The following is a 26,097-nucleotide window of genomic DNA, read 5'->3' on the forward strand; positions in this document are numbered from 1 at the left end:
TGCAGGAACTGTATCCAAATCTGTGGATTGCCCTCCGCATTGCAGTAACTCTCCCTGTTACAGTTGCCTCTGCTGAGCGGAGCTTTTCAAAATTGAAGCTCATCAAAACATACCTCCGGTCATCAATGGCACAAGAACGCTTAAGTGGCCTTGCTGTGATAAGCATAAACTCTGAACTGGCACAGCAGCTGTCATACGATGACCTCATTGATGACTTTGCTTCAAAAAAATGCAGACGGGTTAACTTGTAAATGCTTGTAAATACATGTACATAGTTGAAAATTCTTTGTTTTGTTACCCCAAATGAAGGTTGTAAACCTAAATGGCATTTTGTGCTCGTCATTTCTTTACACGTGTGTGTGTGTGCGCGTGTGTGTGCGCGTGTCTGGTGGGGGGGCCCCAAAAGACATTTCTGCTTAGGGCCCCAGTTTGGCCAGGGGCGGCCCTGGGAAGTCGGCCCAATTTTGGTGGCTACCATTATGATGTTACAAGCTGGGTGAAGGCAGTAACTTTGTGTGGTGTCAGATTCGTTGTGGGTGTGACTTTTCCATGTGTTCAGTCACTTGGATTCATTGACTTCAATTTGCATGTGTGTGACCATTAGGCTGTGTTGAGGACAGTTTACTGTGTTGCGATTACTTGTTGCTAACCTTTGTCCAAGGTAGTAACTTGGTTTAAGTAATCATTTGGTTTGTGGCTGTTCTCTACGTTGTGTGGGTCACAACATGTTTTGTATCTGGTGTCAGTGTTGTGTCATGTGTAAAGGCATCAATTTTTGCACATCTTGGAAGATGGGGCATGATGGCAGAGGGGCTTTGTTAATTTTCAGGGCTCCTGGAGGATCCCTTTTGAGGGGGGGAGGTGTTACACCCCTCTGCTCCTCCACTAGCTGAGCAAGTGTCTTTGGCTTGTGTGTAATCACCTTAATCAGCCCCACCTGAGAAGACTGAATAAAGGGCCTTGTTGAAGGAGCCTAGGAGGATCACTTCAGCGGCTGAGGCTCGCAATGTCAGACCTGTTGTCTATTTGTTTTGTTTTTTTAATTAAATAAACCCTTATTTTTCCAACGCCGTCATTTGTCTCCACTTTATGTTGCACTTCTCGGGCCGGGTCAAAACAGATGGGTGCTACAGGGACCCGCTCATCTTCTCCGAACTTAGTCACAAGACTGCCTTCACCTTTCCCTGAGTCCTGCAGAGTTAGAACTCAGAAGAGATCTAGAAAGACTGTGGCAACTTGATGTCTTGCCTTATCGGTGTGAGAAACAGGTTACAAGGTCAAGAGGGGATCAAGAGGCCATTCGCTGTTTGGAGGCCAAGACAACTAGAGTATAGGTGGATGGAGTTATGCGACACGCCACACCATTGATCCGCAAGGCCGACTTTCGCTGCTTCCAGGCCCCTAAGGAAGCTGCCATGCCTAGACTCCGGAGTATGGAGAAGCATCTTGCAAAAGACCCTGTCAAAGCAGACATACACAATGCAGAAGTGAAGAACCTGGTGATGGCCAATGCCGTGGACAAGCTTCCCTCCAAGACCAAACCCAGTGGTGAAAGTTGGTACATTCCCCACTTCATGGTCAACCTCAACGAGGGCCTACTGCCTGGTCCTACCCCAAGCCCTTCTCTCCTGGGTGTTCTCCTTCCATTCAGACAGCATAGAGTGGGCATCATTGGAGACATACGTGATATGTTTCACCAGGTATTGCTCTTGCCTGAAGACAAGCCTCTACTATGCTTGCTATGGTGTGACATGAGGAGAGATGACACCCCTGACATTTATGTTATGGCAAGTACTACCCTTTGGGACTACTTGCAGTCCTTGTTGTGCAACCTTTGCTCTGCAGGGACATGTCTCATCGCACAGCACGGCAGAAGAAGACGTAAGATTCTCTGTGGAGAAGTGCTTTTATGTAGACAATTGTCTCCAGAGCATCACAACCAGTCAGGAAGCCTGTCATCTGCTGAACAAGTTAAGGGACCTTCTAGCATCTGGAGGATTTGACATCCGGCAGTGGGCCAGCAACCAGCCAGACGTTGTGAGTCACCTCCCACCTGATGCTAGATTTGCCAAGTTGGAGCTGTGGCTCTCACAAGACAAAGCAGAAGTAAGAGAATCCACTGGTTCTGTATGTTTTGGGAGCACCGAGATTGGGATCTCACATGAGTGATTGTCTCTGATTATAGCTCTTCTGATGAAGATGACTGAGGCAGAGGAGCAGAGCAGGCAGCAAAGGAAATCATTTATATCAAAGAACAATGCTGTCAGTCGGTCCTCACTTCTACATCAAGTTGCAGCCATGATGGCAGAGGAAGATGTCACTGGAATGACTTCAGGACCCACAAGACTGCCTACTTCCCATGTAACACTAAATATTCCAGCTCCTATTGCCATTAAAAGTAGTCATTTCCAGATGAAGATGGTTTAGAGAAGGCCAACAAAAACCAATAGTCGTATTCATCGGAAATATTAATGAAGTCACAAACTCTGACTTTATTCAAAGAGGTGGATGGAAAAAAACAAATCAGAGGATAAAGATGAGTAAGTTAAGGAAGAGTGAGGCTGGAGTGTCAGCACCACCGCATGGTCACATTCAGAACCTACATCAAAGCTGTACAAATCATCAAGAAAGCTTATTTTTAATAAACCACAATATCAAACTGTATTTTGTTTTGTGTTGTACTCAACTTTTTCATTCATTCCTAATTGTGGGGGGTTTCAATGAATTAAAAATGGTCTTAAAGTGCATTCAGTTGGCAAACAAAAGCAAAAGCAGGAGCAACCGAATGTTGCTGTAGTAAAAGCTTTTGGTCTGTATCAGACCATTTTTAGAGTTTGTTTTTTTATCTTTTGTGTTCCATCAACCTGGTCATTGTGCTAATAATTGGTATATTATTTGGCAAAATCCAGTATGAAATTGTTTTCAATGGAGTTCCGTCTCCCTTTGTGGGACTTTTTTTTCAGGTCTCTGTGGGACTTTTTTCAGGTCCCTGCAGTGTGACTGTGACCTCGGACCCCTTTTCCCCACCCAGACACCTACAGTAACCAAAAGCAAAGGCAGTGAGAAGAGTGGTGACTGACTGTCAGCACTTGATCATCTTAATATCGGTGTACTTAACTCAAACCAAATTAGCTCCAAATAAAGAATAAGCCAAACAACCTAAAATGAATTAATTTAATTGTGTTAGTCATAAAGAATTTCAATATATACATATCATACATTCATACATTATGATTATATATATATACATGTACACAAACACACACACACACAAGGATCAGGCATAACATTATGACCACTGACAGGAGAAGTCAATAACATTGACCATCTTGTGACAATACAATGTTATGCTGGGAAACTTTTGGACCTACCTAGATCGGACCAGGTGCCCTCACCTTACATCCTGCAGCCATCCCAAGCAGGATGCAACTTGACACAGGCACACACACAAAAATGGTATAAGATGTTGACCTGGCCTCCAAGATCCCAAACTGATCAAGTATCTGATCCACAGAGGCTCCTCCCCTCAACCCATAACAACAACTTCCTGTTGCCGGACACCACAGGACAAGCTCAAAAGGCCCATGTCCATTCTCTGATGAGTCACAACTGTGAGATATTTGCACAATATTAAGCAGGTGGTCATAATGTTATGCCATAGGTGTGTGAGTGTGTGTGTGTGTGTGTGTGTGTATGTCACACCATATATATATATATATATATACACACATATATATGAACACTGTCATGGTTATAATGCACAATTATTAACAAGAATGTGTTCAAGACAAATTACACAAAATCATCAGAGCATGAGATTAAACCTCCAGGTTCAACCCTCTGTTTCAGGCACCTGATCATCTCTTCAGTGTTGCTTTTACCAATTGTCAGAAGGAATGTGGCCCACAGATCTAAGAGCAGTCTTAAGAGAATCAACAACAACAGAAAACAGGTGTCGATATCAGTGTTCAGTCATGGTGCCGTTAGACTGTAGCAATATGAACCAGAAGAATGTAATCAATTAACCCGGCTAAGGCGGCCTTAAAAGGTGGACTTTGAAGCCAAAACCATGGTGCAGGTGTTTCAAGGAGAAATTAACAAAAATGAGCAATTTCATAAAATACTATGTGCTCACACGTTTATAGAGGAGTAACTTCAAACATTGAGCTGAAAGGACGTTTAAGGTGGAACTGGAAAAACTCAGCGTAGTAATTCAAACAAACTAGACTGAATTCGCTTTTTAGCTTAAGAGTTTTAGCATGAAACCATGTCATCTTCACAGAGTAAAAACCTAAACAACACAGGCCTTGACTTTTCTCCATGACACCCATAAGACTCCATATAAACCTGACCATGTTCCCTTGTAGTAGCTTGATTATGTAATACATCTTGCTTTCCTTCAGTGTCCCTATTTTGGCTGCCGTATTTGGCCCGTCAGCAGGACACTATTAGCACAATGAAGACCACCACTGGGGGCAGCTCAGTCCAAGGCACGAAGGCTCAGTAAGGTAGAATGAGCTTGCAAACCAAAATAATTGATCTTCTCAAGTAACTTCGGCTAACAGCTCCGACTGCTCGTGGAAAGAATGTGTGCCATGTTTAAAACAAGAGAACTGGTTGGTCAAGACCGACAAACATAAGCCTTCCGCTGAAAGAGGCCTCTTCCAGCCACGTGCACTTCATGAGACACCTGTGCTGTGAAAGTGCATTCAGTAGTCAAAGCAAGAGCAGGAGTGTTGCAACAAACCATTGCTGTAATAAAAGCGTCCTCATGACATTTTCAGTTACATTCAGAGCCTTTATTTCACTATAATTAATGGAATTTCATGTTACATTTGAATCTGTCACTGTATAAGAATGGAAAGTAAGTTTGTGTTTGAATTAAAGTGATTCAGAATCAGTTTAAAGGCTTTTTGAGGCTTTTTCCTCCCACGTGTCACATCCAAGTCCGTGTGTTAATAACGCGCGGCATCATCGTGTTAGGGAGGAATTTGTGGTGATGCCGATGAAGAAGAAGAAGTACCAAAGTCCTGTATGTCTTATGCTGAAGGAGTTTATTTAGGCTCGTACGAGGAGAACAGAAGATTCGTCATCACAACATACCGTATTTTCCGGACTATAAGGCGCACCTGAATATAAGCCGCACCAGCTAAATTTTGGGGAAACTACAGATTGTGCCATATATAAGCCGCACCCGACTATAAGCCGCACCCGACTATAAACCGCTGGTGTTTTAATGTTTAATTACCTTAAGAGTTTCTTCTACCACGGAGGGGATTGTCAAACATTTGACAAACATAAATCTTTCGATCAATCAAACAAAAAATCAATCGATCAAACTTTCACATCTTTGACATTACAAACAGCATTCGTGCAGTGCAAAAATAATACAATGGTATACACTTCCTGCAGTCATAGTACCGTAGTGCAGTATTTAAAAAACAAAGCTTACAACGCTTGACGAGGCAATAACGTTAAATGGGTAAATTTAATTCGTTTTTAAAAGTGCTTGCCTGTAACACGGCAGCAAAAGTAACCCGGCTGCTCAACAGAATAACCAGCATCTTTTTCGAAAACAGCCAACACAGCAGTAAAGGTGCAGTAACACGGCCGTTTACTGTATCAAAATAACCAGAAAAGTCAGTTCTTAATCCTCGTGTCATCGTCTATGACATGATAGTGCGCCCCTGGTGACCGTTAGCTGTAAAAATCCATCCGCCGTTGTATAAGCCGCAGTGACAAAAGTAGCGGCTTATAGTCCGGAATTTACGGTAAGTGCATGAGTCCACCTCAATTCTAAGGGTCAAACAGTAAAGCTCAGATTCTTATACTAGAAAGGTGGGCCGAGGCAGCAAAGGGGAGATGTGTTAACATCCAATTGGCTATAGTACATAAACATGAAGATAAGGATTCACATCAGCTAGGAAATACAAAGTGTCATCCAGTGACGGAGGGCGTCATCATCTGACTCTATAGCTGTGTCTGTAGACAGCCAGAGAGTAAGATTGAAGACGCCAAAGAGAGACCATGGCCTTGGCATGTTCCTCAGAGACAAAATAGGGCAGATAACTGACCCCAGCATTAATCTAACAGAAAGTCACTATGACACAGATGAATTGACTATTATCTACACAAACTATCAATAGGGAAGTGAAATTATTCTCTAACAGTAAGAGGTCATGTCCAGGTCAAAGAAAACCTCCAGCTTCCACTGCAGGATCTCAAATGTGGGCCGGTCCTGTTCGTTTTCCTTCCAGCACTCCTGCATAATTTCATACAAAAATTTGGGGCAGCTAGCAGGGCACAGCATCCTGTATCCCTTGGGAATCCTGTGGATCACCTCGGAGTTTGACATTTCTAGAGTCACAGAAGGACAGGAATACTTAAACAAACCGGAGTTCTCCACTCAGATGTAATTTTACATGGATGGTTTTGAGGTTTGTTGGTAGTTATGCAAGTCTCACCTGGGTAAGGCGTCTGGCCAAACGTCATGATCTCATACAGCAAAACTCCAAACGACCAAACATCCGATTTGATGCTGAACTTGTTTTCGTTCATGGCCTCCGGGGCAGTCCACTTCACAGGGAACTTAGTTCCTTCTTCTGCTTCATACACATTTCCATTCTCTCTCTAGAATACAAAAAGACATACAATAAAGACTGATTAAAAATACTGCAATACAGGCGACTTCTAGAGTATATCTGCAGTATTTCACACATCAGGTAATGTTGTCAACATTAGACATCTGATGAATTTCTACCTAAATTCTGTGGCTTGGTTGGAGGAGTATTTATCAGGCTCTATACTTGCAAATAAACTCAGCATGCACAATTAGTAAAGAATGCAGACTTGCTTTAGTTTAATCTTAAGGCAGCAACTACTGTATAACTCTTGTTATATAGACTTTAAATGTCAAACCCACCATGAGTTCCCTTGCAAGATCAAAGTCAGCCAACTTGCAGGTGTTGTTTTCATCCACCTGGACATTCCTCGCTGCCAGGTCTCTGTGGATGTAGTTCTGTGACTCCAAGTAAGCCATACCTGCTGCCACCTGGGCAGCCATATCAGTTTGGTCAGAGATGCGCAACGTGGCGCCTTTATCCTCTGTAATCCAGGTAGAAAGGCACAATCATTCAAAGTCCTCCCATATTTGACGAATAATGGCAGAAGAGTAACCATCTATAATTTATTACATTAAAAAGTACATTAACAAACACTGAAGACGACGAAGGAGGTGAGCCAGACAATTTTAAAAAAGAAACCTTGTGCAAATTCCAGCTCATATGAGAGGGCCCACTTGAATGAGACTGTCATGTAGCATGGGGAGGTATTCGTCTTTTAGCTAAAACACCTCTAGTTTATACTGTCTAACCATAATCTTGAATAAGAAATATAGAGTCATTTTTTTTTATTCTGTGATTTGTGTATTGCATATTTCTACACTGAAAACGGAGCCTAAGTTGCAAAGATGACCTACACTATATTGCCAAGTATTTGCTCATCTGCCTTTACACGCATATGAACTTAAATGACATCCCATTCTTAATCCATAGGGTTTAATATGACGTCAGCCCACCCTTTACAGCTATATCAGCTTCAATTCTTCTGGGAAGGCTTTCCACAAGGTTTAAGAGTGGGTTTATGACTATTCTTCAAGAAGCACATTTGTGAGGTCAGACAACGATATTGTACGAGAAGGCCTGGCTCACAGTCTTCTCTCTAATTCATCCCAAAGGTGTTCGATTGGGTTGAGGTCAGGACTCTGTGCAGGCCAGTCAAGTTCTTCCACACCAAACTCTCTCATCCATGTCTTTATGGACCTTGCTTTGTGCACTGGGGAGCAGTCATGTTGGAACAGGAAGGGGCCATCCCCAAACTGTTCCAACAAAATCCAAAATCTTTTGGTATGCTGAAGCATTCAGAGTTCCTTTCACTGGAACTAAGAGGCCAAGCCCAGCTCCTGAAAAACAACCCTACACCATAATCCCCCCTCCACCAAACTTCACACTTGGCACAGTGTAGTCAGACAAGTACCGTTCTATGTGATTTGTCAATCCAGAGAACACATCTCCACTGCTCTAGAGTCCAGTGGTGGCGTGCTTTACTCCACTGTATCTGACGCTTTGCATTGCACTTGGTGATGTCTGGCTTGGATGCAGCTGCTCAGCCATTGAAACCCATTCCATGAAGCTCTCTATGCACTGTTCTTGAGCTAATCTGAAGGCCACATGAAGTTTGAAGGTCTGTAGTGATTGACTCTGTTGGCGACCTCTGTGCAATATGAACCTTAGCATCTGCTGACCCCACTTTTATGTGGCCTGCCACTTCGTGGCTGAGTTGCTGTCATTCCCAATCGCTTCCACTTTGTTATAATACCACTGACTGTGGAATATTTAGTAGTGAGGAAAATTCACGACTGGACTTGTTGCACAGGTGGCGTCCTATCACATTACCACGGTGGAATTCACTGAGATCCTGAGAGCGACCCATTCCTTAACAAATGTTTGTTGAAGCAGTCTGCATGCCTAGGTGCTTGAAGGTTGACAGACCTTCTGACACTAGCCCACCCCACATATGTACATTTAAAATGTACAATGTGAAATATCTGTTAGTAGGGATGACACTTAGAATTAAGGTCTAAGCCAGTTGACTTGCTTTGGTTTAACACGATGTGCCACACCCTTACATTTTCAGCAGGGGTTGAGTCTGTTTTCAGAGAACATGTACTGCAGTAGTGATGGACTCTAACCCTGGCAGAAAGCAGAATATTGATCATAATAGCATGTGTTAGATAAAAATTAAAGTGTGGCCATCTTACTCTGGAGGTACTCCAGCAGGCTGCCGTTCTTCATCAGTTCTGTGATGATGTAGATGGGCTCCTCCAGGGTGCAAACGCCGTACAGCTGGATCACCTTGGGATGCCGCAGCGTCTTCATAATCTGAGCCTCTCTGAGGAAGTCCTCCTTGTCAATGGTATCTGGGAGAGATGTGCAGTGTTCTTGAGATCAGCCTTTTTTTTGTAATTTTACAGATGTGTCGGTGCGTTACACACTGGCTCCTTGGATTTTCTCCTTGGCCAGCACTGCTAACTGTCCAGTTTGTTTCCCTTCGCCAGATATAGTCAACACTGAATTTTACTCTAAAACCACAGTTAACCATTTAGTTGACATTTCCAGACAGGTTCAGTCAATGTATTGTAAATGCATGAATCATCAGGAGTCTTCAGCTTCAACCTTAGTATTTTCTAACTGTGTTTTTTGGAACAGCAAATAAAAATGATTATTTTTGTGTACCAGGTTTTCGAGTCTTCACTGCAACTTTTGTGGTGTCGTTCCACAGGCCCTCAAAGACTTCACCAAACTGTCCAACTCCCAGCTTCCTCAGCAGCTTGATGGATTTGCGTTCTATCTCCCATGAGTCCGCTGTGTCGTAGGACAGACCGTGAGTCTGCGGCGCCTCCATCTGCACGGGCAGGAAAAGAGGGAATCAAGTGGCCATTGTGGAGTTTGAAAACGCGAACAGAACGTGCTCAGTGCATATGCTGTCTTACCTTTTTGCATGGCTCGGACAGACACACACAGAGGCCATCAGCCTGTTTGGAGTAATGTTCCACTAACTCCTTCAGTGTTGGAAAGGATTTGGTGCTTGACACACAGTAGTGGCCATTCTCCAGTATTTTTACTCTGTAATGCTTCACCCTTCCACTGTCAAGCACTGAAAGATAAATCAACACACAGTGATGTAGCCTACATTCAAGACCTGTATACGTATGGGTTCTCGGGCAAAGCAACAAGCTGTAAATAAAAATGAATTATATTCTCATTAATTATCTAATCACTTATAATTATCTGCATGCCCATCACTACTAGCAACATCTTTCAAATTTCACATAGGCATTTGATCCAATTTGAAAACTGATTAGGAGAACGTTTATAGTCACTATCATAATAACTACAGTAATGCAAAGTTCTTATGTGACGTGAAACATAAAAAAAAAAAAAAAACATTTACTAAAACCTAATCATGTTCATCCTAAGGATTAATGCTGCATTCATTACGGATACGGATTTAGAGGCTGAAATTAAATCTATCTATTATCCAACATTAGCACTGATCTCATACAAAACTCTTTTAACTACTTTATTAGGGCTTCCAAATGGGCAGTTGGTGGAGAAAGGCTTTTGGGAGGGCCTCGCACATAGGCACGTAGGCACGTAGGAAGCATGCTAGCTGGGGAGCTTGTTAAAGGTAAGGCTGGCTGCGTGACTTTAGTGTGTTTGCAAATCATGATAGATTTGGTCGATTGGTTGGTGGTTCAATCCGCGTCAACGGGGCGAACAACGGTAGATTCGTTTGTATGGGCCGTGATTCATAAAAGGACTAGACTAAGTTATTGAAATATTAGTTGTTGATAGTCATTGAATGGTGAGAAAAACGGGGTTGTGCAATGGCAGCATGGAGGGGGATGACTCCAGGATGCTGGAATTCACTGTAAAGCCTTCTTGAGGTGTTGTATGACTAACTTTAGGAAACATCGGTGAAGGGAGGTGTCCACTTGAAAACCCCAATGACATGCCGCATACTGCTGTTGACTAGGCCAGGTATCTGATGTCTTCATGTTGGTAGCGATATTTCTTTGTTTGTTTAGCTGCTGAGCGGGACATACAAGCCAGCAGCATTTGGTTAACTTATATTTCACAAGGGTTGAATTATCCAATGTCTGCTGCTGAGTGGGCCATACAAGCCATCAGCATTTACTTAGTTAATTTAGATTGTAAGTTAATCGTCATATATCATGACCATAGGTTTGTTAGGGTTTCTCCGGTGAACAGGGCCTCTAAATGTGTTTTGCCTGGGATCTTGGCACAAGGGACTGTAACATCTAATCCTGTGTATTAACGAAAACAATCAAACTTCATTTACCTTTTGGTAAATAGCCAAAATTAACCTGGGGACAGTGGGTGCGGAATTACTTAGGTCATCGGCGGGTGGCTTTAAGAATGAACATGGAACGAAATTCAACCACGTTGGAAAGAGCGAGGCCTGTGTGAAGGGCATGTTAGCACAGAGAAAGATATAAAACTGCTTTTATGGGAGCAGAGAGCTTGCTCAATTTACTTAAGTAGACGACCCTGGACCCATCAGTTATTAGAATTGACTAAGAAAATGTGTGAGCTGCTAAACAATGCAATTTTGTGTTAGGAGGTGTGTTTCAAAGTAGAGACGTACAGGGACATGATTTGATATTTATGTGTCATGATATGAAATGTAAAGTCATAAAGTGAACTAACTGCTGGCACTAACCACACATAGCAGCTTTTTTGTAAGGGATCCAAAACAATTAAAGTAGATTACTATATTTCATTTCATTCTGAATCACAGAATTCAAAAACGTCTGTTTGGGAGCATTTACCTTGAAATATTTTTACATCACCCACAGATTTCTTAAAGCGCTGTTTGGAAGCAAAACTGGTTGAAAAGGCGAAGCATGAGTTAAAGTGGCCAAGTGGTGCTAAGGCGGCAACTATGTCACTTGTGAGGACATCCACCTGTCTGTCAAAGCATCCATCCCCTTAATCATGCTTTAAGGCCTAAATTAAGTTAAACATGTGACTTGCATAAAAATGTTTCTGAACGATGAAAATTTGGAGACCGGTCACAGAGCATTGTTACAGACATCATCTACAGAAGGTGTAAAATTCGCATGACCCTTTATTTTGCTTACCCGAGAGAGACAGCTCTCCTTTCTCACTTACACAGTTTCTGATAAGAAAGGCACCCTGCTGGTTCCCTCCGACCAACAGCATCTTCTCTGCATCCAGCCTGTTAGTGTCAGGAAAATACCATCTGCAACAGAATGTAAGTGCACACAGGTTATTATGTACTGATTTCCACTCTGACGTAGACCTAGAACATTACTAAAGTGTGTTGCGATTTTCTATGACAACCTTTCTCTAAAACTAAGTTATACGTTACATCAAAGAAAACGTATTATTGTGTAGTTTGCAATACCAGTAAAGTCATTTTAATGCACAGTTTCTTTTTGTTGTTGTTGTTGAACTGTACCCTCATGGGAATTATTAACTTACAAACACACATTTCCTGGTCTCATTCAATGATTAACCAGTCACAGCCGATACTTAAGACGAAATTGTAAACTCAAAGGCCTGCTATCACATTTTAGAAGTACGACGTGAGCAGACATCGAACAATTTAAAACCGAGCTCATGTTTCAGTCATCAGTGACTGTGTTGATAATAAAATAACACCGTCCGTGTTTTTTAAGTAACATTTTCTGTGTTTTTCTCCTCGGATATAAGAATTTTATACCTTGTATAACATTTCACCACAGCAAAGTGGAGTAGTGAATAAGAAAAGGCAGGATCTATAGGTAGTCATAACAGAATAAGCTTAACCCTTTAAATAAACAGTTGGCAGATTATTTTGACAAATTTAAAATAACATTTGCAGCCTTGCTATACAATTAGATAAAGTAAAAGGAACCTTTCCACAGTAGACATTGTGACTTGATGGCAGCACCTCCACTGTAGTTCAATACCACCGATTTCCTTTCCGATCCGATACTGAGTATTCAGTGCCAAAATCCGCGCGCATAAAAACCATAATCAGCACGCTCTCTGTGCGCTCGCCGTCACTCTCTGTGCGCTCGTGGGCTCTGTGTTTAAGCTCACTGTCAATCTCTGTACTTTCTGCTCGCTCCCCTTTGCTGAGTTTTGGCACTTTGGGGGCGGGCATTGAATAGACGGCCCAGGCAACCCCCCTCCTTTCTGATTGGCCACTACTGTCTCCAGGTCAGAGCCAATCCGAGGCAGAGTAGGGCGGGTCATCATTGCGGTTGGCCGCAGAATTTGATTGCTCGAGATGTCAGAGAAAAAAGAGTTAAGTTGAGGAACAGACAGATATGCAATGTTAGGCTATAACAGAAGTGGCTACGTTTAAAGTTGCTAAGAAAAATTGCTGACCCAATATAACATTCTCATAACCTTCCGTTATAGTGGTCTGATCACAGTGGAGGAGACCTGGCAGTTTCCTGGGGGGAAAAAAACATTTTCATGGGGCTATCATGGCTGAGCAAGTAAGTCTTACAGTTAGCCTATTTCTCAGATTTCATTTTGATATTATTTCATTTTATGACGGGACCAGTGGTGTCGTAGGATTTTTTTTAGTGAGAAGTATGTTTACGAGTTTCACATAAGTCACCAAAGTAAACAGTGTTTGATTGTATGCATTGTCACACGTGTTGTTTACCCTGGTTGCTGTGGAAATTTGGTGACAAAAACCATAAGAGTGTCTAAAATATCAGTTTCCCATTGTTAAAGTCTCCAGCATCTTGCAAAAGACCCTGTCAAAGCAGACATATACAATGCAGAAGTGAAGAACCTGGTGATGGCCAATGCCGTGGACAAGCTTCCCTCCAAGACCAAACCCAGTGGTGAAAGTTGATACATTCCCCACTTCATGGTCAACCTCAACGAGGGCCTACTGCCTGGTCCTACCCCAAGCCCTTCTCTCCTGGGTGTTCTCCTTCCATTCAGACAGCATAGAGTGGGCATCATTGGAGACATACGTGATATGTTTCACCAGGTATTGCTCTTGCCTGAAGACAAGCCTCTACTATGCTTCCTATGGTGCGACATGAGGAGAGATGACACCCCTGACATTTATGATATGGCAAGTACTACCCTTCGGGACTACTTGCAGTCCTTGTTGTGCAACCTTTGCTCTGCAGAGACATGTCTCATCACACAGCACGGCAGAAGAAGACGTAAGATTCTCTGTTGTCTATTTGTTTTTTTTTTGTTTTTTTTATTAAATAAACCCTTATTTTTCTAACGCCGTCATTTGTCTCCACTTTATGTTGCACCTCTCGAGCCGGGTCAAAACAGATGAGTGCTACAGGGACCCGCTCATATTTTCCGAACTTAGTCACAAGAGTGCTTTCACCTTTCCCTGAGTCCTGCAGAGTTAGAACTCAGAAGAGATCTGGAAAGACTGTGGCAACTTGATGTCTTGCCTTATCGGTGTGAGAAACAGGTTACAAGGTCAAGAGGGAATCAAGAGGCCATTTGCTGTTTGGAGGCCAAGACAACTAGAGTTGAGGTGGATGGAGTTATGCGATACGCCACACCATTGATCCTTAAGGCCGACTTTCCTGCTTCCAGGCCCCTAAGGAAGCTGCCATGCCTAGCCTCCGGAGTATGGAGAAGCATCTTGCAAAAGACCCTGTCAAAGCAGACATATACAATGCAGAAGTGAAGAACCTGGTGATGGCCAATGCCGTGGACAAGCTTCCCTCCAAGACCAAACCCAGTGGTGAAAGTTGGTACATTCCCCACTTCATGGTCAACCTCAACGAGGGCCTACTGCCTGGTCCTACCCCAAGCCCTTCTCTCCTGGGTGTTCTCCTTCCATTCAGACAGCATAGAGTGGGCATCATTGGAGACATACGTGATATGTTTCACCAGGTATTGCTCTTGCCTGAAGACAAGCCTCTACTATGCTTCCTATGGTGCGACATGAGGAGAGATGACACCCCTGACATTTATGATATGGCAAGTACTACCCTTCGGGACTACTTGCAGTCCTTGTTGTGCAACCTTTGCTCTGCAGGGACATGTCTCATCACACAGCACGGCAGAAGAAGACGTAAGATTCTCTGTGGAGAAGTGCTTTTATGTAGACAATTGTCTCCAGAGCATCACAACCAGTCAGGAAGTCTGTCATCTGCTGAACAAGTTAAGGGGCCTTCTGGCATCTGGAGGATTTGACATCCGGCAGTGGGCCAGCAACCAGCCAGACATTGTGAGTCACCTCCCACCTGATGCTAAATCTGCCAAGTTGGAGCTGTGGCTCTCGCAATACAAAGCAGAAGTAAGAGAATCCACTTTGGGCTTGAGTTGGTTCTGTGACACTGACACCTTAGGCTTTAAACACAAACCTGTGTCATACAATGCTCCTACCATGAGGAACATCTACCGTGTGTTGTCCACTCAATATGATCCTCTTGGAGGACCCTTTACCACCCAGGCAAAGGTTATCTTCCAACAGCTTTGGGAGCACCGAGATTGGGATCTCACATGAGTGAATGTCTCTGATTATAGCTCTTCTGATGAAGATGACTGAGGCAGAGGAGCAGAGCAAGCAAATCATTTATATCAAAGAACAATGCTGTCAGTCGGTCCTCACTTCTGCATCAAGTTGCAGCCATGATGGCAGAGGAAGATGTCACTGGAATGACTTCAGGACCCACAAATCTGCCTACTTCCCATCTAACACTAAATATTCCAGCTCCTATTGCCATTAAAAGTAGTCATTTCCAGGTGAAGATGGTTTAGAGAAGGCCAGCAAAAACCAATAGTCGTATTCATCGGAAATATTAATGAAGTCACAAACTCTGACTTTATTCAAAGAGGTGGATGGAAAAAAAACAAATCAGAGGATAAAGATGAGTAAGTTATGGAAGAGTGAGGCTGGAGTGTCAGCACCACCGCATGGTCACATTCAGAACCTACATCAAAGCTGTACAAATCATCAAGAAAGCTTATTTTTAATAAACCACAATATCAAACTGCATTTTGTTTTGTGTTGTACTTAACTTTTTCATTCATTCCTAATATTGCGGGGGGTTTCGATGAATTAAAAATAGTCGTGGGTCGCCGGGATAGCTCAGTGGGTAGAGCTTTCCTGTCTACCTTCAGCTATCCCTATCATAAAGGCAACAAAAGCCCCAAAAACATATTTAAAAAAAAAATAAAAATAGTCGTGAAGTGCATTCAGTTGGCAAACAAAAGCAAAAGCAGGAGCAACCGAATGTTGCTGTCGTAAAAGCTTTTGGTCTGCATCAGACCATTTTTAGAGTTTGTTTTTTTATCTTTTGTGTTCCAACAACCTGGTCATTGTGCTAATAATTGGTATATTATTTGGTAAAATCCAGTATGAAATTGTTTTCAATGGGGTTTCGTCTCCCTTTGTGGGACTTTTTTTGAGGTCTCTTTGTGGGACTTTTTTCAGGTCCCTGCAGTGTGACTGTGACCCCAGACCCCTTTTCCCCACCCAGACACCTACAGTAACCAAAAGCAAAGGCAGTGAGAAGAGTGGTGACTGACTGTCAGCACTTGATCATCTTAATATCGGTGTACTTAACTCAAACCAAATTAGCTCCAAATAAAGAATAAGCCAAACAACCTAAAATGAATTAATTTAATAGTGTTAGTCATAAAGAATTTCAATATATACATATCATACATTCATACATTATGATTATATATATCCATGTACACAAACACACACACACACACAAGGATCAGGCATAACATTATGACCACTGACAGGAGAAGTCAATAACATTGACCATCTTGTCTCAATACAATGTTATGCTGGGAAACTTTTGGACCTACCTAGATCGGACCAGGTGCCCTCACCTTACATCCTGCAGCCATCCCTAGCAGGATGCAACCTGACACAGGCACACACACAAAAATGGTATAAGATGTTGACCTGGCCTCCAAGATCCCAAACTGATCAAGTATCTGATCCACAGAGGCTCCTCCCCTCAACCCAGAACAACAACATCCTGTTGCCGGACACCACAGGACAACCCACAGAAGGCCCATGTCCATTCTCTGATGGGTCACAACTAGGAGATATCTACACAATATTAAGCAGGTGGTCATAATGTTATGCCTGATAGGTGTATGTATATGTGTGTGTGTGTGTGTGTGTATGTTTATATACATATAAACATATGTGTATGTGGTCAAGACAAATTACACAAAATCATCAGAGCATGAGATTAAACCTACAGGTTCAACCCTCTGTTTCAGGCACCTGATCATCTCTTCAGTGTTGCTTTTACCAATTGTCAGAAGGAATGTGGCCCACAGATCTAAGAGCAGTCTTAAGAGAATCATCAACAACAGAACATAGGTGTCAATTCAGCGTTCAGTCATTGTGCCATTAGACTGTAGCAATATGAACCAGAAGAATGCAATCAATTAATGCGGCTAAGGCGGCCGTAAAAGGTGGACTTTGTGCTCACACATTTACAGAGGAGTAACTTTAAATGTTGAGCTGAAATCACGTGGAACTGGTGGTGGTGGTGGTGGAACTGGAAAAAAAAAAAGCGTAGTAATTCAAACAAACTAGACTGAATTCGCTTTTTAGCTTATGAGTTTTAGCATGAAACCACGTAATCCTCACAGAGTAAAAACCTAAAAAACACAGGCCTTGACTTTTCTCCATGACACCCATAGGACTCCATATAAACCTGACCATGTTCCCTTGTAGTTCTATTAGCTGTTGTTTCTAAGGAGAGAACATTGAAGTATAATAGCTTGATTATGTAATACATCTTGCTTTCCTTCAGTGTCCCTATTTTGGATGCCGTATTTGGCCCGTCAGCAGGATACTATTAGCACAATGAAGACCACCACTGGGGGCAGCTCAGTCCAAGGCACGAAGGCTCAGTAAGGTAGAATGAGCTTGCAAACCAAAATAATTGATCTTCTCAAGTAACTTCAGCTAACAGCTCCGACTGCTAGTGGAAAGAATATGTGCCATGTTTAAAACAAGAGAACTGGTTGGTCAAGACCGACAAACATAAGCCTTCCGCTGAAAGAGGCCTCTTCAAAGCCACGTGCACTTCATGAGACACCTGTGCTGTGAAAGTGCATTCAGTAGTCAAAGCAAGAGCAGGAGTGTAGCAACAAACCATTACTGTAATAAAACCGTCCTCATGACATATTCATTTACATTCAGAGCCTTAAAATTCACCATAATTAATGGAATTTCATGTTACATTTGAATCTGTCACTGTATAAGAATGGAAGTGTAAGTTCGTGTTTGAATTAAAGTGATTCACAATCAGTTTAAAGGCTTTTTGAGGCTTTTTCCTCCCACGTGTCACATCCAAGTCTGTGTGTTAATAAGGCGCAGCATCATCGTAAGAGGTCACGTCGAGGTCAAAGTTATCCTCCAGCTTCCACTGCAGGGTTTCAAACATGGGGCGGTCCTGTACATTATTCTTCCAGCACTCCTGCATAATTTCATACAAAACTTTGGGGCAGCGAGCAGGGCACGGCATCCTGTATCCCTTGGAAACCCTCTGGACCACCTGGCGGTTTGACATTTCTAGAGTCACAGAAGGACAGGGGTACTTTAACAAACCGGAGTTCTCCACTCAGATATAATTTTACACGGATGGTTTTGAGGTTTGTTGGTGGTTATGCAAGTCTCACCTGGGTAAGGCGTCTGGCCAAACGTCATGATCTCATACAGCAAAATTCCAAACGACCAAACATCTGATTTGATGCTGCACTTCTTGTTGAGCATGGCCTCCGGGGCAGTCCACTTCACAGGGAACTTAGTTCCTGCTTTTGCTTCATACACATCTTCATCCTCTCTCTAGAATACAATGAGACACACAATAAAGACTGATTAAAAATACTGCAATACAGGCAACTTCTAGAGTATATCTGCAGTATTTCACACATCAGGTAATGTTGTCAACATTAGACATCTGATGAATTTTTACCTAAATTCTGTCGCTTGGTTGGAGGAGTATTTATCAGGTTCTATACTTGCAAATAAACTCAGCATGTACAATTAGTAAAGAATGCAGACTCTTGTTATATAGACTTTAAATGTCAAACCCACCATGAGTTCCCTTGCAAGACCAAAGTCAGCCACCTTGCAGGTGTTGTTTTCATCCACCAGGACGTTCCTCGCTGCCAGGTTTCTGTGGATGTAGTTCTGTGACTCCAAGTAAGCCATACCTGCTGCCACCTGGGCAGCCATATCAATTTGGTCAGAGATGCGCAATGTGGCGCCTTTATCATCTGTAATCCAGGTAGAAAGGCACAATCATTCAAAGTCCTACCACATTTGACAAATTAGTAATGGCAAAAGAGTAACCATCTATAATTTATTACATTAAAAAGTACATTAACAAACACTGAAGACGACGAAGGAAGTGAGCCAGACAATTTTACAAAAGAAACTTTGTGCTAATCCCAGCTCATATGAGAGGGCCCACTTGAATGAGACTGTCATGTAGCATGGGGAGGTATTTGTCTTTTAGCTAAAACACCTCTAGTCTATACTGTCTAACCATAATCTTGAATAAGAAATGTAGAGAGTCATTTTTTTTTATTCTGTGATTTGTGTATTGCATATTTCTACACTGAAAACGGAGCCTAAGTTGCAAAGATGACCTACACTATATTGCCAAGTATTTGCTCATCTGCCTTTACACGCATATGAACTTAAGTGACATCCCATTCTTAATCCATAGGGTTTAATATGACGTCAGCCCACCCTTTACAGCTATATCAGCTTCAATTCTTCTGGGAAGGCTTTCCACAAGATTTAAGAGTGGGTTTATGACTATTCTTCAAGAAGCACATTTGTGAGGTCAGACAACGATATTGTACGAGAAGGCCTGGCTCACAGTCTTCTCTCTAATTCATCCCGAAGGTGTTCTGTCGGGTTGAGGTCAGGACTCTGTGCAGGCCAGTCAAGTTCTTCCACACCAAACTCTCTCATCCATGTCTTTATGGACCTTGCTTTGTGCACTGGTGAGCAGTCATGTTGGAACAGGAAGGGGCCATCCCAAAACTGTTCCAACAAAATCCAAAATCTCTTGGTATGCTGAAGCATTCAGAGTTCCTTTCACTGGAACTAAGAGGCCAAGCCCAGCTCCTGAAAAACAACCCTACACCATAATCCCCCCTCCACCAAACTTCACACTTGGCACAGTGTCGTCAGACAAGTACCGTTCTATGTGATTTGTCACTCCAGAGAACACATCTCCACTGCTCTAGAGTCCAGTGGTGGCGAGCTTTACTCCACTGCATCCGACGCTTTGCATTGCACTTGGTGATGTCTGGCTTGGATGCAGCTGCTCGGCCATGGAAACCCATTCCATGAAGCTCTCTACGCACTGTTCTTGAGCTAATCTGAAGGCCACATGAAGTTTGAAGGCCTGTAGTGATTGACTCTGTTGGCGACCTCTGTGCAATATGAATATGCAATATTCAATATGCAATATGAACCTTGGCATCTGCTGACCCCACTTTTATGTGGCCTGCCACTTCGTGGCTGAGTTGCTGTCGTTCCCAATCGCTTCCACTTTGTTATAATACCACTGACTGTGGAATATTTAGTAGTGAGGAAATTTCACGACTGGACTTGTTGCACAGGCGGCGTCCTATCACAGTACCACGCTGGAATTCACTGAGCTCCTGAGAGCGACCCATTCTTTAACAAATGTTTGTTGAAGCAGTCTGCATGCCTAGGTGCTTGAAGGTTGACAGACTACCTTCTGACACTAGCCCACCCCACATATGTACATTTAAAATGTACAATGTGAAATATCTGTTAGTAGGGATGACACTTAGAATTAAGGTCTAAGCCAGTTGACTTGCTTTGGTTTAACACTATGTGCCACGCCCTTACATTTTCCACAGGGGTTGAGTCTGTTTTGAGAGAATATGTACTGCAGTAGTGATGGACTCTAACCCTGGCAGAGAGCAGAATATTGATCATAATAGCATGTGTTAGATAAAAATTTAAGTGTGGCCATCTTACTCTGGAGGTACTCCAGCAGGCTGCCGTTCTTCATCAGTTCTGTGATGATGTAGATGGGCTCCTCCAGGGTGCAAACGGCGTACAGCTGGATCACCTTGGGATGCCGCAGCCTCTTCATAATCTGAGCCTCTCTGAGGAAGTCCTCCTTGTCCATGGTATCTGGGAGAGATGTGCAGTGTTCTTGAGATCAGCCTTTTTTGTAATTTTACAGATGTGTCGGTGTGTTACACACTGGGTCCTTGGATTTTCTCCTAGGCCAGCACTGCTAACTGTCCAGTTTGTTTCCCTTCGCCAGATATAGTCAACACTGAATTTTACTCTAAAACCACAGTTAACCATTTAGTTGACATTTCCAGACAGGTTCAGTCAATGTATTGTAAATGCATGAATCATCAGGAGTCTTCAGCTTCAACCTTAGTATTTTCTAATTGTGTTTTTTGGAACAGCAAATAAAAATGATTATTTTTGTGTACCAGGTTTTAGGGCCTTTACTGCAACTGGTGTGGTGTCGTTCCACAGGCCCTCAGAGACTTCGCTAAACCGTCCAGCTCGTAGCTTCGTCAGCAGCTTGATGGATTTGCGATCAATCTCCCATGAGTCCGCTGTGTCGTAGGACAGACCGTGAGTCTGCGGCGCCTCCATCTGCATGGGCAGGAAAAGAGGGAATCAAGTGGCCATTGTGGAGTTTGAAAACGCGAACAGAACGTGCTCAGTGCATATGCTGTCTTACCTTTTTGCATGGCTCGGACAGACGCACACAGAGGCCATCAGCCTGTTTGGAGTAATGTTCCACTAACTCCTTCAGTGTTGGAAAGGACTTGGTGCTTGACACACAGTAGTGGCCATTCTCCAGTATTTTCACTCTGTAATGCTTCACCCTTCCACTGTCAAGCACTGAAAGATAAATCAACACACAGTGATGTAGCCTACATTCAAGACCTGTATACGTATGGGTTCTTGGGCAAAGCAACAAGCTGTAAATAAAAATGAATTATATTCTCATTAATTATCTAATCATTGATAATTATCTGCATGCCCATCACTACTAGCAACATCTTTCAAATTTCACTTAGGCATTTGATCCAATTTGAAAACTGATTAGCAGAACTTTTATAGTCACTATCATAATAACTACAGTAATGCAAAGTTCTTATGTGACGTGAAACATAAAAAAAAGCATTTACTAAAACCTAATCATGTTTAACCTAAGGATTAACGCTGCATTCATTACGGATACGGATTTAGAGGCTGAAATTAAATCTATCTACTATCCAACATTAGCACTGATCTCATACAAAACTCTTTTAACTACTTTATTAGGGCTTCCAAATGGGTGGTAGGTGGAGAAAGGCTGTAGGGAGGGCTTCGCACATAGGCACGTAGGCACGTAGGAAGCATGCTAGCTGGGGAGCTTGTTAAAGGTAAGGCTGGCTGCGTGACTTTAGTGTGTTTGCAAATCATGATAGATTTGGTCGATTGGTTGGTGGTTCAATCCGCGTCAACGGGGCGAACAACGGTAGATTCGTTTGTATGGGCCGTGAGTCATAAAAGGACTAGACTAAGTTATTGAAATATTAGTTGTTGATAGTCATTGAATGGTGAGAAAAACGGGGTTGTGCAGTGGCAGCATGGAGGCGGGTGACACTGTAAAGCCTTCTTGAGGTGTCGTATGACTAACTTTAGGAAACATCGGTGAAGGGAGGTGTCCACTTGAAAACCCCAATGACATGCTGCATACTGCTGTTGACTAGGCCAGGTATCTGATGTCTTCATGTTGGTAGCGATATTTCTTTGTTTGTTTAGCTGCTGAGCGGATCATACAAGCCAGCAGCATTTGGTTAACTTATATTTCACAAGGGTTGAATTATCCAATGTCTGCTGCTGAGTGGGCCATACAAGCCATCAGCATTTACTTAGTTAATTTAGATTGTAAGTTAATCGTCATATATAATGACCATAGGTTTGTTAGGGTTTCTCCGGTGAACAGGGCCTCCAAATGTGTTTTGCCTGGGATCTTGGCACAAGGGACTGTAACATCTAATCCTGTGTATTAACGAAAACAATCAAACTTCATTTACCTTTTGGTAAATAGCCAAAATTAACCTGGGGATAGTGGGTGCGGAATTACTTAGGTCATCGGCGGGTGGCTTTAAGAATGAACATGGAACGAATTCAACCACGTTGGAAAGAGCGAGGCCTGTGTGAAGGGCATGTTAGCACAGAGAGAGATAAAGTTATAAAACTGCTTTTATGGGAGCAGAGAGCTTGCTCAATTTACTTAAGTAGACGACCCTGGACCCATCAGTTATTAGAATCGACTAAGAAAATGTGTGAGCTGCTAAACAATGCAATTTTGTGTTAGGAGGTGGGTTTCAAAGCAGAGACGTACAGGGACATGATTTGATATTTATGTGTCATGATATGAAATGTAAAGTCATAAAGTGAACTAACTGCTGGCACTAACCACACGTTGCAGCTTTTTTGTAAGGGATCCAATACAATTAAAGTAGATTACTATATTTCATTTCATTCTGAATCACAGAATTCAAAAACGTCTGTTTGGGAGCATTTATCTTGAAATATTTTTACATGGCTGAACCCTCACATCACCCACAGATTTCTTAAAGCGCTGTTTGGAAGCAAAACTGGTTGAAAAGGCGAAGCATGAGTTAAAGCGGGCAAGTGGTGCTAAGGCGGCAACTATGTCCCTTGTGAGGACATCCACCTGTCTGTCAAAGCGTCCATCCCCTTAATCATGCTTTAAGGCCTAAATTAAGTTAAACATGTGCCTTGCATAAAAATGTTTCTGAACGATGAAAATTTGGAGACCGGTCACAGAGCATTGTTACAGACATCATCTACAGAAGGTGGAAAATTCGCATGACACTTTATTTTGCTTACCCGAGAGAGACAGCTCTCCTTTCTCACTTACACAGTTTCTGATAAGAAAGGCACCCTGCTGGTTCCCTCCGACCAACAGCATCGTCTCTGCATCCAGCCTGTTAGTGTCAGGAAAATACCATCTGCAACAGAATGTAAGCAAACGTATGTTCGCATCAGCCGGTGTGTAGGGTTAAGGCTGGAAAATCCGTGCAAATCATCACCTTATGAATAAATATCATGAATGTCTTTCTTATTAGACGCCATAACGGACTTGTATCACAATTTTAAATGAATAAATAGGTCGTTTAAATCAGGTATGGTCAGACCTGGATAAATTACCACGCAGTTTTGTGCTCTGTATGCAAATAAACGCAGGGGGAGCAGTAGAGCATTCAAACAGCAGCAGTCTCGAATGGATCTCTACCTTTGTTTCAGAACCATAAAAAGCGCCGTTTTATGTGCACACAGGTTATTATGTACTTATTTCCACTCTGACGCAGACCTAGAACATTACTAAAGTGTGTTGCGATTTTCTATGACATAACCTTTCTCTAAAACTACGTTATACGTTACATCAGAGAAAACGTATTATTGTGCAGTTTGCAATACCATTTTAATGCACAGTTTCTTTTTGTTGTTGTTGTTGTTGAACTGTACCCTCATGGGAATTATTAACTTACAAACACACATTTATTGGTCTCATTCAATGATTAACCAGTCACAGCCGATACTTAAGACGAAATTGTAAACTCAAAGCAGGAAAGCAAGGCCTGCTATCACATTTTAGAAATACGAGATGAGCAGACATCGAACAATTTAAAACCGAGCTCATGTTTCAGTCATCAGTGACTGTGTTGATAATAAAATAACGCCGTCCGTGTTTTTTAAGTAACATTTTCTGTGTTTTTCTCCTCGGATATAAGAATTGTATCCCTTTTATAACATTTCACCACAGTAAAGCAGAGTAGTGAATAAGAGAAGGCAAGATCTATAGGTAGTCATAACAGAATAAGCTTAACCCTTTAAATAAACAGTTGGCAGATTATTTTGACAAATTTAAAATAACATTTGCAGCCTTGCTATACAATTAGATGAAGTAAAAGGAACCTTTCCACAGTAGACATTGTGGCTCGATGGCAGCACCTCCACTGTAGTTATGTTCAATACCACCGATTTCCTTTCCGATCCAATACTGAGTAAAATTCAGGTTGGTAGCTATGGCATCAATTCAGTGCCAAAATCCGCGCGCATAAAAACCATAATCAGCGCGCTCTCTGTGCGCTCGTCGTCACTCTCTGCGCGCTCGCGGTGTCTGTGTATGCGCTCGCCGTCACTCTCTGTGCGCTCGTGGTCTCTGTGTTTAAGCTCGCTGTCGATCTCTGTGCTTTCTGCTCGCTCGCCTTTGCTGAGTTTTGGCACTTTGGGGGCGGGCATTGAATAGACGGCCCAGGCAACCCCGCTTCCTTTCTGATTGGCCACTACTGTCTCCAGGTCAGAGCCAATCCGAGGCAGAGTAGGGCGGGTCATCATTGCGGTTGGCCGCAGAATTTGATTGCTCGAGATGTCAGAGAAAAAAGAGTTAAGTTGAGGAACAGACAGATATGCAATGTTAGGCTATAACAGAAGTGGCTACGTTTAAAGTTGCTAAGAAAAATTGCTGACCCAATATAACATTCTCATAACCTTCCGTTATAGTGGTCTGATCACAGTGGAGGAGACCTGGCAGTTTCCTTGGGGGAAAAAAACATTTTCATGGGGCTATCATGGCTGAGCAAGTAAGTCTTACAGTTAGCCTATCTCTCAGATTTCATTTTGGTATTATTTCATTTTATGACGGGACCAGTGGGGTAGTAGGATTTTTTTTAGTGAGAAGTATGTTTACGAGTTTCACATAAGTCACCAAAGTAAACAGTGTTTGATTGTATGCATTGTCACACGTGTTGTTTACCCTGGTTGCTGTGGAAATTTGGTGACAAAAACCATAAGAGTGTCTAAAATATCAGTTTCCCATTGTTAAAGTCTCCAGCATCTTGCAAAAGACCCTGTCAAAGCAGACATATACAATGCAGAAGTGAAGAACCTGGTGATGGCCAATGCCGTGGACAAGCTTCCCTCCAAGACCAAACCCAGTGGTGAAAGTTGGTACATTCCCCACTTCATGGTCAACCTCAACGAGGGCCTACTGCCTGGTCCTACCCTAAGCCCTTCTCTCCTGGGTGTTCTCCTTCCATTCAGACAGCATAGAGTGGGCATCATTGGAGACATACGTGATATGTTTCACCAGGTATTGCTCTTGCCTGACGACAAGCCTCTACTATGCTTGCTATGGTGTGACATGAGGAGAGATGACACCCCTGACATTTATGATATGGCACGTACTACCCTTCGGGACTACTTGCAGTCCTTGTTGTGCAACCTTTGCTCTGCAGAGACATGTCTCATCACACAGCACGGCAGAAGAAGACGTAAGATTCTCTGGACAATGCTCAGGTGACCCATAGCATCCACATTTTTTGTGATGCTTCCGAGAAGGCATATGGGTCCGTAGCTTACCTTCAAAACACAGATGCAGGAGGCAATGTACATCTAGCCTTCCTCCTGGCAAGA

The 26,097-nt window shown here is 42.7% G+C and overlaps 2 protein-coding genes across 2 annotated transcripts; both read right to left on the reverse strand.

The window, feature by feature from the left end:
• Window positions 1-6,163: 6,163 nt before the first annotated feature.
• LOC311499419 (tyrosine-protein kinase SRK2-like) lies at window positions 6,164-12,756 on the reverse strand (the record flags this gene model as incomplete). Its single annotated transcript, XM_084560370.1, has 8 exons — window positions 6,164-6,357; window positions 6,465-6,630; window positions 6,923-7,104; window positions 8,819-8,977; window positions 9,294-9,462; window positions 9,551-9,714; window positions 11,726-11,847; window positions 12,563-12,756. The coding sequence occupies 8 exons, from the start codon at window positions 12,754-12,756 to the stop codon at window positions 6,164-6,166; spliced, it is 1,350 nt and encodes a 449-aa protein (XP_084416496.1).
• A 4,168-nt stretch (window positions 12,757-16,924) lies between these two features.
• Window positions 16,925-25,017, reverse strand: LOC311499421 (tyrosine-protein kinase SRK2-like; the record flags this gene model as incomplete). Its single annotated transcript, XM_084560371.1, has 9 exons — window positions 16,925-18,150; window positions 18,258-18,423; window positions 18,676-18,857; window positions 20,608-20,766; window positions 21,081-21,249; window positions 21,338-21,501; window positions 23,509-23,630; window positions 23,817-23,845; window positions 24,748-25,017. The coding sequence occupies 9 exons, from the start codon at window positions 25,015-25,017 to the stop codon at window positions 17,942-17,944; spliced, it is 1,470 nt and encodes a 489-aa protein (XP_084416497.1). The 3' UTR covers window positions 16,925-17,941.
• Between the last annotated feature and the right edge of the window lie 1,080 nt (window positions 25,018-26,097).

The sequence above is a fragment of the Chelon labrosus genome (assembly GCF_963514085.1).
Source record: "Chelon labrosus genome assembly, chromosome: 14".
Classification (NCBI taxonomy): Eukaryota; Metazoa; Chordata; class Actinopteri; order Mugiliformes; family Mugilidae; genus Chelon; species Chelon labrosus.